The sequence below is a fragment of the Neoarius graeffei genome, chromosome 4 (assembly GCF_027579695.1).
Source record: "Neoarius graeffei isolate fNeoGra1 chromosome 4, fNeoGra1.pri, whole genome shotgun sequence".
In the NCBI taxonomy this organism is placed as follows: Eukaryota; Metazoa; Chordata; class Actinopteri; order Siluriformes; family Ariidae; genus Neoarius; species Neoarius graeffei.
The window spans coordinates 115,670,267-115,684,996 of NC_083572.1; the positions used below are offsets into that span (position 1 = coordinate 115,670,267).

At 46.1% G+C, this 14,730-nt stretch overlaps 1 protein-coding gene across 2 annotated transcripts in view; it reads right to left on the bottom strand.

Moving 5' to 3' along the window:
• Nucleotides 1-14,730, bottom strand: part of pfkmb (phosphofructokinase, muscle b) — a 59,519-nt gene that overhangs the window by 8,648 nt on the left and 36,141 nt on the right. For both annotated transcript variants that reach the window (XM_060920266.1, XM_060920267.1), the window contains 3 exons: nt 9,868-9,932; nt 9,492-9,555; nt 9,081-9,227 (listed from right to left, as the gene is read on the bottom strand). In XM_060920266.1, coding sequence (XP_060776249.1) covers nt 9,081-9,227; nt 9,492-9,555; nt 9,868-9,932 — 276 coding nt within the window. The remainder of the gene's footprint in view (nt 1-9,080; nt 9,228-9,491; nt 9,556-9,867; nt 9,933-14,730) is intronic.

A 14,730-nucleotide genomic window follows, 5' to 3' on the forward strand; every position in this document is an offset into this window, starting at 1 on the left:
CTCGTTTTCAGAATAGTGGAAGTCATAATTTTTCTCCCCCCGTTTCTGCGCCCCTGGATGGACGCAGCGCCCTTGTAGTGTTGCCACCTGTCCCGGTTTTTCCTGATTGTCCCGGATTTTCATGGTCTGTCCCGGAAAAAAAAAAAAAAAATCCGGGACACTGAATGTCCCGGTTTTTTGTACATAATGGGCAAAATGTGTATTTCAACTTGCGAGCCAGCTGAGAACCAGTTTGCTTTTCCGAGCTCGCCGTGCTAAGCAGAGCCACGTCATTACGTCGCTGTATACGTCACTTACGGCGCAACGTTTGCATAAACCTTGGCGTGAATATCAAAGCAAAAACAACACGGAAGAAGCAGCAGCAGCAACAACAACAATAATAATGATGATGATGGCTGACTTCGCGTTTGTACAGCTGCTGCTTCTCGTCGCTTAAAAATGGCGATCTTTCGCGGTCTTGTTATTGTTCTTAACAACTCTGCCCCCCGCTGACGCAAGCGGTTCTTTCCTCTGGCCCAGCAGAGAGTTGGTGCTAGCCTGGAACCGGTTTTTCTGGCCCCAGAGCCAGTTCTTTGTCAGTGGAAACAGAAAACCCGGTTCCAAACTAAGCACTGGCCCCGAACCAGCCCTGGAACTGCTTTGGTGGAAAAGGGGCAATGGAGGATGCTTGGACTGATAAAAGAAAAAGACTCTCTGTTGCAATGGTGAAGGCTGAGCTTCAAGTCAGGCTAAACTTTCAGTTGTCCTGTACTGAGTTCAAGACATTCATTGAAAATCAGCCAGGACTCATAGCAGCAGCAAAGAAAAACACCAAATATAAATGGAAGATTAGGTAAGGTTTTGGTGAATTAAATGAAATAGTGTAGTGTAGTACATACTCCTGTATGTGCCCAGTTATATCAGTTACATGTCCTCCTATGTATTTGTTTAGCCAAGAGCAGCAGAGGCACAGGCAAGCACAAGCAAAGCACACACCACACTCTAAGCAATCAGGTAAGCTGTTTGACACTACACCTTACACTGTTACATTCAGGTATTCTTAGATACAATGAAAAATTAATTATTTTTATTCCACATAAGCAAACAAACAGAACTTAATTATGTATTCCCCTTTTACCTGTGCCCACTACTGCCCCCAGGTGTCCACAACCAAAAACTGTTGGAAATAAACCAAAATAATGAAGACCTGCTTTATTATGTAAAGCAATTAACTAAACAAATAACTCGCAAAAGCGTCATTTTTACTAATTAGAGCAATACAATTTCAGCGTAGAAGGGCGATTTTTGTCTTGGGTTAGATGTGCGAAGGGCGCCGTTGCTTACAAGCAAAAAGGTCGATTGGATGGTCGAAATGTCCAGGATTTTTGTCAGACACAGGTGGCAACTCTAACTGTGCACCTTACACACAACACATACACCTCAGGACTGTGCACCTTACACACAACACACACACCTCAGGACTGTGCACCTTACACACAACACACACACCTCAAGTCTGTGCACCTACCTTACCTTGCAATACTTCATAAATGTGTAATATTTTATTTTATAATGTGACTCTCTCGTGCAATAATTTATAATGTGACTCTCTCTGTGCAATAATTTATATGTGCAATGAGCAATACCTCACTCCATAATGTGTAACACAACACACACACCTCAGGACTGTGCACCTTAACCCCCCTTACACACTCCTTTTTCCCCCTTCCTCTCTCTCTCTCTCTACACGCTGTTTGCACTGTTATTGGAGATGCTTTAATTTCATTGTACATGTGTATAGTGACAATAAAGGCATTCTATTCTATTCTATTCTATAATGAGATGAGATGAGATGATGGTGCCCTCTGGTGGTCGGGGGGGGGGAACGTTCATGGTGTCATGGTGAACATGACGCAACTCCTCTGTCCTTACAGTTCCAGCCTCACCTCTGACTGATACACAGCGCTGACACTGGAGACTCCTTCCAGAAACGACACACACACACACTTCTCCTTACAGAAAACTTCACCATATCACCCATTACACACATTTTTAATCCGTTTATTATCAGTGGAGCGTCTGCTGTACGAGTCCCTGTGCCGTTACTATAGAAACCATAAAGTATTAGAACTGGTGTATTAATATAAACTCAGGGTTTGAATAAGTGGCACTATTTAAAGAATCGTATTAAATAAAAACTGTATATAAAAGAAACAATCCTCAGATGAGTAACAGCTGAGGGACGGTGAGGTGAAGTGTGGAGAAAGAACACTCGATGTTAAGATTACACACTGGGGGGGAAGCACATCCAAGAAGGACACATCCAGGCTGGACAAACTGATCAGGCGGGCCGGCTCTGTGGTCGGCATGAAGCTGGACTCTCTGGTGACGGTGGCAGAGAAGAGGACTATGGACAAACTACTGAACATCATGGACGATGCCAGTCACCCTCTGCACACCGTCATCAGCAACCAGAGGAGCCTGTTCAGTGACAGAATGCTCCTTCCCAAGTGCAGGACGAACAGACTCAAAAACTCCTTTATCCCTCACGCCATCAGACTGTACAACTCCTCTCTGGGGGGGAGGAGGGGGAACAGGAGGACAGAGGACGGGAAGGAGCAGTAGCCTAGCCTGACAAAAAGCAATGCTGGACAACTTGCAATATAAAGTGCAATATCTCTCCTGCCGGGGCGGCACGGTGGTGTAGTGGTTAGCGCTGTCGCCTCACAGCAAGAAGGTCCGGGTTCGAGCCCCGGGGCCGGCGAGGGCCTTTCTGTGTGGAGTTTGCATGTTCTCCCCGTGTCCGCGTGGGTTTCCTCCGGGTGCTCCGGTTTCCCCCACAGTCCAAAGACATGCAGGTTAGGTTAACTGGTGACTCTAAATTGAGCGTAGGTGTGAATGTGAGTGTGAATGGTTGTCTGTGTCTATGTGTCAGCCCTGTGATGACCTGGCGACTTGTCCAGGGTGAACCCCGCCTTTCGCCCGTAGTCAGCTGGGATAGGCTCCAGCTTGCCTGCGACCCTGTAGAAGGATAAAGCGGCTAAAGATAATGAGATGAGATGAGATATCTCTCCTGCCCTCCTTCTCCCCTCTTTTTTCCCTCCTCCCCCTCCCCCCCCTCTTCCCCATATCTTATTCTTTTATATTTGCATATGTAAATACTTAATTTATTTTAATTTATCTAGAAGTTTTTCTTGATTTCTTTTCTCTGTTTATCTGTAATGATGCTGCTGGAATCTTAATTTCCCTGAGGGAACCCTCCCACAGGGATCAATAAAGTTTTATCTAATCTAATCTAATCTAATCTAATCTAATCTAATCTAATCTAATCTAATCAGGGCTTTGAACCGGTTCAAGGAACGAAAACGAAAACCGGGAACTTTTTCTGTTTCACATGGAACAGAAACGAAACCAGAAACTTTATTATTTTTTATGTTCCGGAACAGAAACGCTTATTAAAAATAATGGTAACCGGTTAATACCGGTTTTTATTTCGTTCCTCAAAGTTTCCGTAGCCTACAAATAAAAAAGCCATTCTCCTCCTGCGCAAGTTTCTATGACCCGCTGGGGTTCACGTCCTATGTGACGTTCGCTGACTGAATGGAGAGAGCGGGAAGGTGGACTACTATCACGTCTCCATTACTGAGTGTCTGAGCAAAGAAGAGCCTGAACGCTGCAACCTCCCTATTGGCTGTTTGTAAAAATGTATCAGTTGTTGCCCTTCCCACGGGAATCATCGCAGGCTCGAGAGACGAGACCTGACGAGTTAGTTCGTTGGTAGCAGAACAAAATGTCTGGACACAAATCAGGTTTTCAGAAAAGGAAAGAAAATAAACGAAGGGTTGAAAATACAAAAAAGGAGGCAGAAAATGCAAAACGAGTTTTAAGGTAGGACAAATGGTTACTTTTCTGAGGCAGCCCGCTGTGGCTGCCTGCAGGCTTATTTATTATAGCCCATTTAGTTAAAATAGTTGATATAAAATGTTTATAGTTATAGTTATGTGATGGTTGTCCTGATTTAGACTGGTGTTTTTTTTTTTTTGGGGGGGGGGGGGGGGGGGGGGGGGGGGTTGCGCGATGTTGCACCCGGGTCCAGATTAGGGCAGAACCGGCCCTGGCTACATTTCAGGTGTAGTTTGTTTTATGTATGTATGTACTTGCATAGATGTGTACTTGGTCTTCCAATATGGCGCCTAACAAAATCTCGCGGCGCGGTGACGTCATGCGGTAGCCCTCTATAGGGCCTGACTAGCCTTTGGTAACACACTAAACGAATTATCTTTTCATTTTTGGCACTTTTTCTGTTTGTGTAGATGGGAAGACATACTGAGAATCCAAATCGCCAACATTTGAAATAATAATTGTTTTGAATTATTTCTTGTCTTATTTAATGAAGGTTGTAATAGAATTAGCCTACATTTGGCTTAAGCTGGATGAGACAGAGACATAACTTTATAGCCATTTGTTAAACAGCTGACAGGGAACGTAATTAACCGTTCCGGGAACGAAATTATTTTGTTCTAACCGGTTCGGGAACGTCCATTTAATGGTGGAACCCAAAACCGGAAACGTTAAAATTCCATTTCTGTTCGGAACGAACCAATAGGAAAAAAATTCTGGTTCAAAGCCCTGAATCTAATCTAATCTAATCTAATCTAATCTAATCTAATCTAATCTAATCTAATCTAATCTAATCTAATCTAATCTAATCTAATCTAATCTAATCTAAACATGACCCAGAAGCGCAGACGTCTTCTCTGGGCCAAGGCTCATTTAAAATGGACTGTGGCAAAGTGGAAAACTGTTCTATGGTCAGACGAATCAAAATTTGAAGTTCTTTATGGAAATCAGGGACACCGTGTCATTCGGACTAAAGAGGAGAAGGACGACCCAAGTTGTTATCAGCGCTCAGTTCAGAAGCCTGCATCTCTGATGGTATGGGGTTGCATTAGTGCGTGTGGCATGGGCAGCTTACACATCTGGAAAGACACCATCAATGCTGAAAGGTATATCCAGGTTCTAGAGCAACATATGCTCCCATCCAGACGACGTCTCTTTCAGGGAAGACCTTGCATTTTCCAACATGACAATGCCAAACCACATACTGCATCAATTACAGCATCATGGCTGCGTAGAAGAAGGGTCCGGGTACTGAACTGGCCAGCCTGCAGTCCAGATCTTTCACCCATAGGAAACATTTGGCGCATCATAAAACGGAAGAGACGACAAAAAAGACCTAAGACAGTTGAGCAACTAGAATCCTACATTAGACAAGAATGGGTTAACATTCCTATCCCTAAACTTGAGCAACTTGTCTCCTCAGTCCCCAGACGTTTACAGACTGTTGTAAAGAGAAAAGGGGATGTCTCACAGTGGGAAACATGGCCTTGTCCCAACTTTTTTGAGATGTGTTGTTGTCATGAAATTTAAAATCACCTAATTTTTCTCTTTAAATGATACATTTTCTCAGTTTAAACATTTGATATGTCATCTATGTTCTATTCTGAATAAAATATGGAATTTTGAAACTTCCACATCATTGCATTCTGTTTTTATTTACAATTTGTACTTTGTCCCAACTTTTTTGGAATCAGGGTTGTACCAATTATTCACTGAAGGTGAAGTGAATAATACTGCGGTGAAGGCAAAGTCGAGGTGAATATTCACCGATATTCACTGAGCCTGAGGTGGATAATTGTTTTAGTATAAATACACAGGTGATTTAAAAAAAAAGTTTATTTCAATCTTCAAAAGCAGCATGTAAACGTAATAACAGTGAAACGCAGACTTGTGTCACTGATCTAAGCCAAATCACATAAAATACTCATCTCTCATCTCATTATCTGTAGCCGCTTTATCCTGTTCTACAGGGTCGCAGGCAAGCTGGATCCTATCCCAGCTGACTACGGGTGAAAGGCGGGGTTCACCCTGGACAAGTCGCCAGGTCATCACAGGGCTGACACATAGACACAGACAACCATTCACACTCACATTCACACCTACGCTCAATTTAGAGTCACCAGTTAACCTAACCTGCATGTCTTTGGACTGTGGGGGAAACCGGAGCACCCGGAGGAAACCCACGCGGACACGGGGAGAACATGCAAACTCCACACAGAAAGGCCCTCGCCGGCCACGGGGCTCGAACCCAGGACCTTCTTGCTGTGAGGCGACAGCGCTAACCACTACACCACCATGCCGCCACATAAAATACTTTATCATTCAAATTATTTTTACTCTGTTTTGACTGACAGAGCAAACTGCAAATAACTGCCTCCAAATAACGATCTGCTCACATACAGTTACTTCACACTTTTGTCAACGTGGCTCACTTCCCTAAATTGACAGCTGTTCAGAATTGCGGTGCCAGGTCTTAATTATTTTGACCTTTAAAAGTAGTAAACAGGCACCCTTGTCAGACATAGTGGCTCCCAACCCGTTAGTTGTCAGGGCATGTTACAACATGCCAACTTCAGACACCCTGGCGCCACTGTCCATCACACGCCAACTTCAGACACCCTGGCGCCACTGTCCATCACACTGTGCTGCGTGGACTATATAAGATGCGCACAAACATCGAGGAAAACACAGCACACATCAGACGGGGACTCCATGCAACACCTGCTTCTCATCAGTGAATATTTGGATCCGTTTCTCTCTTTCTTTCTCGGTTTCATTTCTTTCTTGCTTTCTGTCTTTCTATCGCGGACGTGTCAGGATCCAACGTCCATCATTTGTGCCGTGTGAGCATTCCGTGCGTCCTTGAATGTAAGTTGTTTATTGTTGCGTAGCTACTGTGTTATGTGTGTACTCGTTATCTGTAACTGTTACATGTGGCGGTAAGGCTAGCGAGTATTTCTTCTCTTTTTCTCTCATCCTGTGTCTGTCTATTTTCTTACGTGTTTGTTCTGTTCTGTTCAGTAGCCATGTAATGATAGCGCTTGTTTTCTCGTCCACGGTTTGTTACGGGAGCACATTTCATTATTAGCCATTGCCATGTTGGGAGTGTAGTGGTGGTATGTACAGTTCATAATCGCGCCACATATTCTAACCTTCTATGCGCAATACAGCGCGGGGCAGCGCTTAAAGGAGCCACGCTCCCCTTCATTCAGCCGACACACTCTGTGTCTTCATGCGGGTGTGACTCGCTGTAAGCAGTTGCACCACGCACCTTGGTAATGATAGCTGCTGTAGGCAGCTATCCTCATCCTCCGTGTACGTTGTACACATTGTACATATTGTGTACATATCGTGTATATAGTCAGTATCTAGTGTGTTGTGTTATTTATTATGGGGTGTAAATAGCATTCATTGGGCTTTACATTGTTTTACTTATATAGTATTCATTTGTGTGTTTTACATTTGTATTACATTGTATATAATTATTATTCATTTGCGTTAATATATATTTAATGCGATGTGTATTTGTATTTATATCATTGTTATTATTTACATTATTGCTTGTGTGTATATTATTGCTCATGTCTTGTTGTATTTGTATTCTATTCTGTTTTCTAGTAAAACCACGGTTTACACGGTTTCTCGTGAGTGGACATCCATTAATTCCTGTTCTAACCGGACAGCCTGGGTAGCTCGCTGTATACCTGATCCAGTGTCCCCCTTATACAGTCCTTTACCCTGTCCATCACCGGACACCCATTTTTATAGATAGACAATGAGTTGGCTTCTTGAATTGAAATTAAAAACAGTGAAAACATGAAAAAACTCATCACATGAACTTTATAATCAGTATTTAAAAATATTGAATGATAAAACAATTACTGAACTCACTTTTCACAGAATATCATGATTTGTCTCACAAGCAGTTATTTGACTCTGCGTTCTTTTGTTCAACATTGTCCAATAATTGCTTACTGTTTTGAAATTGATAAAATAAACCCCAGTCCCACCTTCCCTTTGAATAGTTTTAGATCAAACTTCGGAGCATCTTTAGTGCTTCGAGGCACAGCATTTTCTTTCATCAATTGTAATTCTTCATCACGCTGATGAAGCGATTGGTTGCCGTTTTGCCGAGTCGCTCAAGGTGATTATCGAGAAATAGTCAGAATCTCTTGACCAATCAGCATGCATGATTTCCTATATCCAATAATCAACTGTGTATTTATACTAAATACTAATATCATGTTTAGGAAGTTAGCACTGGCCAAGTGAAACAAGCGAGTGGCCCATATTAGTTCCATGTGCTTCGTGTTTGAGATCTGTGTTTCAGGACATGAGTCAGAGTGATGTAAGCTGATGGTGAAACAGCCATCACATTGTTCTCCTGTACACGTCTTACACACAAAATAAGGAACAACAAACATCTGCATTCTAATCCAAGAGGATCTGAAACTTCACTGCCGCTACAGCAGGTCAGTTTTCTCTGGAGAATAAACAGTGCTCACACAGGCCTGGGGTCAGTCTGACCAGCACCACTGCCAGACGATCGTCTATGAGCTGCTAGTTCACATTTCAGTGGGATTAAAACTGGTTATCAGAGCAGACAGAGACAAGTCAAGTTGTCATTAATGTTTGTTGCATATTTAAAGAGGGAATGTGAAATGAGAATTCACCCTCACTTTTCATTCTCAGCACTTCTGAACCTCAAAATGCCAAATTTCCAAGTATTTAATAACAAAATGGTAATTCCAAGCACTTTTTAAACACCCAAGGACCCACGCAAACATTTTAATCATCAAATCTAGAAACATTTTACTCATTTAAAATGAAACCATTTATCTATAAAGCTGTAGAAATTTTTCTGTTCACACGAGCGAAACCTGTAAAGTCATGCTGCATTTTACTGACGCTCACAACTCATCATTTCTGACTCGGAACTCCCACTTGCTCCTGTCAACCCCGAGTTCACATCAAATCATCATGGCGGCTCACAGCATCAGCAGGAAACACAGCAGCTCTACTTCCTTTAAATGAGCCTGACCCTGACCCTGTTCCCTCCAGCCTCCGCCCACTTAACCCCAGATGCCTTCACGTACGTCATGTGTAAGCTGCTTAAAGAATTCTGCTTCCACTGTGTGTGTGTGTGTGTGTGTGTGTGTGTGTGTGTGTGTGTGTGTGTGTGTGTGTGTGTAAGAGATCACATTTCCATCAGCCAGTCCCTCGAAGCCGTCATGTATAGCCAGCATCTGATGTCCCTGTAGGACCCCGGTCCTGACTGCAGAGCGCACGGCTGCATTCATACCTGCACACGGAGCTCCAACGTTCATCAGACCGACGTTTATGTTACTCTACAGGCAGACGGGGGGATGTGAGACAACAGGGGAAAATGCAGCTAATATGTTATTATTATTATTATTATTATTATTATTATTGATATGAAGATTAAAGTATCAGTGGTGTAAAATAATCAGTAAGTTCACTGATAAAAGCTGCCACACTGACACAGAACAATAATTTCTGAGGTCTACTCAGTGCACGTGAAAGAGAAATAAGAGTGAATAAGAGTGAATAAGAGTGAATAAGTGAATAATTAGCAGGTAAACGTTGCCTACCTTCACCTCAGCAGGGTTCACATGAGCAAGCAACTTATACGTGTCCCAGTTGTTCTGAAAACTCCTGCAGAACAGAAACAACATGAGCTCCACATTCAGGACAACAGACAGAGAGAGAGGCAGAGAGACAGACAGACAGAGGGAGAGGCAGAGAGACAGAGGGAGAGACAGGCAGACAGAGAGAGAGAGGCAGAGAGACAGAGGGAGAGACAGACATACAGAGAGAGAGGCAGAGAGACAGAGGGAGAGACAGACAGACAGAGAGAAAGGCAGAGAGACAGAGGGAGAGACAGACAGACAGAGAGAGAGAGGCAGAGAGACAGAGGGAGACAGACAGAGACAGACAGAGAGACAGACAAACAAATAGAACACTTACGTTCCACGAAGCTTTATGGAATCCTCAAACCTGCCCTCAGCCATGGCTCTGGTCACGTCTTTAGTCTGAGAGACGACAGAAACCACAGCGTGTTCCAGACAGATTCACTGAGTCACACAAAATGACTCAAACATCATAAAAACATCCAAATATTTTAAATAAACTGATTAATTATACAGGGTGGCACGGTGGTGTAGTGGTTAGCGCTGTCGCCTCACAGCAAGAAGGTCCGGGTTCGAGCCCCGGGACCGGCGAGGGCCTTTCTGTGCAGAGTTTGCATGTTCTCCCCGTGTCCGCGTGGGTTTCCTCCGGGTGCTCCGGTTTCCCCCACAGTCCAAAGACATGCAGGTTAGGTTAACTGGTGACTCTAAATTGAGCGTAGGTGTGAATGTGAGTGTGAATGGTTGTCTGTGTCTATGTGTCAGCCCTGTGATGACCTGGCGACTTGTCCAGGGTGAACCCCGCCTTTCGCCCGTAGTCAGCTGGGATAGGATCCAGCCTGCCTGCAACCCTGTAGAACAGGATAAGTGGCGACAGATAATGGATGGATGGATTAATTATACACTGTAATAATCCTGATCAAAGTTCTCATTGCCCTCTCATTACACCACATCACTACCAGCTGACTGATTAACCATAAAGACTGGAGTGTCCCACACTGAGCTCCACTTTGGGGAATAAATCAATAGGACATTCACTGAGCTTCATTATATACAAACAAACAATATACATACATAATAAAGGTTTTTGGCTGAGATGAAATTAATAAGGAATTTTACTGATTGATCTAGATTTATTAAATAAATAAGTAAATAAATTGGCCAAATGATCCATCAACATAAATGTAGATAAATGAATGAGCATATTTACTTATATGTATTTAAATGTAAATTTAATAAGTGTAAATACAATTAATTAACTTGATTTATTCCACAAACAAACAAATAAATAAGTCTTCAATTAAATATATAAGCATTTTCATATGTTAATCGATAAATTCAATGTTAATTAATGCTGCTAAATATGTCCGATTTATCTAGTTTTATGAGATAGATAGATAGATAGATAGATAGATAGATAGATAGATAGATAGATAGATAGATTATTAATACATGTTGCTAAATGTCTATCTTATTTATCTGTATTTATTAAATACAGTGGTGCTTGAAAATTTGTGAACCCTTTAAAATTTTCTATATTTCTGCATAAATGTGACCTAAAACATCATCAGATTTTCACACAAGTCCTAAAAGTAGATAAAGAGAACCCAGTTAAACAAATGAGACAAAAATATTATGCTTGGTCATTTATTTATTGAGGAAAATGACCCAATATTACATATCTGTGAGTAGCAAAAGTATGTGAACCTCTAGGATTAGCAGTTAATTTGAAGGTGAAATTAGAGTCAGGTGTTTTCAATCAATGGGATGACAATCAGGTGTGAGTGGGCACCCTCGTCTCGTCTCGTCTCGTCTTCTTCCGCTTTATCCGGGACCGGGTCGCGGAGGCAGCAGTCTAAGCAGGGAAGCCCAAACTTCCCTTTCCCCAGACACCTCGGCCAGCTCCTCGGGAAGAACACCGAGGCGTTCCCAGGCCAGCCGAGAGACATAGTCCCTCCAGCGTGTCCTGGGTCTTCCCCGGGGCCTCCTCCCGGGGGGACATGCCTGGAACACCTCCCCAGGGAGGCGTCCAGGAGGCATCCGAAAAAGATGCCCGAGCCACCTCAGCTGATTCCTCTTGATGTGGAGCAGCAGCGGCTCTACTCCGAGCTCCTCCCGAGTGACTGTGCTTCTCACCCTATCTCTAAGGGAGCGCCCAGCCACCCTGCGAAGGAAACTCATTTCGGCCGCTTGTATCCACGATCTTGTCCTTTCGGTCATTACCCAAAGCTCATGACCATAGGTGAGAGTCGGAACGTAGATCGACCGGTAAATTGAGAGCTTCGCCTTTTGGCTCAGCTCCTTCTTCACCACAACGGACCGGTAAAGCGACCGCATCACTGCGGAGGCTGCACCGATCCGCCTGTCGATCTCACGCTCCATCCTTCCCTCACTCGTGAACAAGATCCCGAGATACTTAAACTCCTCCACTTGAGGCAGAACTTCTCCACCAACCTGGAGAGGGCAAGCCACCCTTTTCCGGTCGAGAACCATGGCCTCGGACTTGGAGGTGCTGATTCTCATCCCAGCCGCTTCACACTCGACTGCAAACCGCCCCAGTGCATGCTGAAGGTCCTGGTTTGAAGAAGCCAACAGGACAACATCATCCGCAAAAAGCAGAGATGAAATCCTGTGGTTCCCAAACAGGATTCCTTCTGGCCCCTGGCTGCGCCTAGAAATTCTGTCCATAAAAATTATGAACAGAACCGGTGACAAAGGGCAGCCCTGCCGGAGTCCAACATGCACTGGGAACAGGTCTGACTTACTGCCGGCAATGCGAACCAGACTCCTGCTCCGTTCGTACAGGGACCGGACAGCCCTTAGCAAAGAGCCCCGAACCCCATACTCCCGAAGCACCCCCCACAGAATACTACGGGGGACACGGTCGAATGCCTTCTCCAGATCCACAAAGCACATGTGGACTGGTTGGGCAAACTCCCATGAACCCTCGAGCACCCTATGAAGGGTATAGAGCTGGTCCAGTGTTCCGCGACCAGGAAGAAAACCGCATTGTTCCTCCTGGATCCGAGGTTCGACTATTGGTCGAATTCTCCTCTCCAGTACCCTGGAGTAAACCTTCCCTGGGAGGCTGAGAAGTGTGATTCCCCTATAATTGGGGCACACTCTCCGGTCCCCTTTCTTAAAAAGAGGGACCACCACCCCAGTCTGCCACTCCAGAGGCACTGTCCCTGACCGCCACGCGATGTTGCAGAGGCGTGTCAACCAAGACAGCCCCACAACATCCAGAGACTTGAGATACTCAGGGCGGATCTCATCCACCCCCGGTGCCTTGCCACCGAGGAGCTTGCAAACCACCTCAGTGACTTCGGCTTGGGTAATGGACAAGTCCACCTCTGAGTCATCAGCCTCAGTCTCCTCAGTGGAAGACATGACGGTGGGATTGAGGAGATCCTCAAAGTATTCCTTCCACCGCCCGACAATGTCCCCAGTCGAGGTCAACAGCTCCCCACCCGCACTGTAAACAGTGTTGGCAGAGTACTGCTTCCCCCTCCTGAGGCGCCGGACGGTTTGCCAGAATTTCTTCGAGGCCGACCGATAGTCCTTCTCCATGGCCTCCCCGAACTCCTCCCAGTTCCGAGTTTTTGCCTCCGCAACTGCCCGAGCTGCAGCACGCCTGGCCTGCCGATACCCGTCAGCTGCCTCAGGAGTCCTGGAGGTTAACATGGCCCGATAGGACTCCTTCTTCAGCTTGACGGCATCCCTTACTTCTGGTGTCCACCACCGGGTTCGGGGATTGCCGCCACGACAGGCACCGGAGACCTTGCGGCCACAGCTCTGAACAGCTGCGTCCACAATGGAGGTAGAGAACATGGTCCACTCAGACTCAATGTCCCCCGCCTCCCTCGGAAGCTGGGAAAAGCTCTCCCGGAGGTGGGAGTTAAAGACCTCCCCGACAGAGTGCTCGGCCAGACGTTCCCAGCAGACCCTCACCATACGTTTGGGCCTGCCAGGTCTGTCCAGCTTCCTCCTCCGCCAGCGGATCCAACTCACCACCAGGTGGTGATCAGTTGACAGCTCAGCCCCTCTCTTCACCCGAGTGTCCAAGACATAGGGCCGGAGATCAGATGAAACGACTACAAAGTCTATCATTGACCTCCGACCTAAGGTGTCCTGGTGCCACGTGCACTTATGGACACCCCTATGCTCGAACATGGTGTTCGTTATGGACAAACCGTGACTAGCACAGAAGTCCAATAACAAAACACCACTCGGGTTCAGATCGGGGAGGCCGTTCCTCCCAACCACGCCCCTCCAGGTGTCACTGTCATCTCCCACGTGAGCATTGAAGTCCCCCAGTAACACAATGGAGTCCCCAGTCTGAGCACTCCTCAGTACCTCTCCCAGGGACTCCAAGAAGGCCGGATACTCTATACTGCTATTTGGGCCATAGGCACAAACAACAGCAAGAGCCCTCTCCCCAATCCGAAGGCGCAGCGAGGCGACCCTCTCGTTCACTGGGGTAAACTCCAACACATGGCGGCTGAGCTGGGGAGCTATAAGCAAGCCCACACCAGCCCGCCGCCGCTCACCACGGGCGACTCCAGAGAAGTGGAGAGTCCAGCCCCTCTCGAGGAGCTGGGTTCCAGAGCCCAAGCTGTGCGTGGAGGTGAGCCCGACTATCTCTAGCCGGTACCTCTCAACCTCCCGCACAAGCTCAGGCTCTTTCCCCCCCAGCGAAGTGACATTCCATGTCCCAACAGCCAGCCGCTGTGTCCGGGGATCAGGTCGTCGAGGCCCCTGCCTTCGACTGCCACCCAATCCACATTGCACCAGTCCCCTACTGCTACCTCTGTGGGTGGTGAACCCACAGGAGGTCGGGCCCACGTCAGCTCTTCGGGCTGAGCCCGGCCGGGCCCCATGGGCAAAGGCCCGGCCACCAAGTGCTCGCATACGAGCCCCAACCCCGGGCCTGGCTCCAGGGTGGGGCCCCGACTGCGTCATCCCGGGCGACGTCACGGTCCTCGGATTTTTCTCCATAGGGGTTTTGGTGAACTGCTCTTAGTCTGGCCTGTCACCTAGGACCTGTCTGCCTTGGGAAACCCTGACAGGGGCATAATGCCCCCGACAACATAGCTCCTAGGATCATTCAAGCACACAAACCCCTCCACCACAATAAGGTGGCAGTTCAAGGAGGGGAGTGGGCACCCTGTTTTATTTAAAGAACAGGGATCTATCAAAGTCT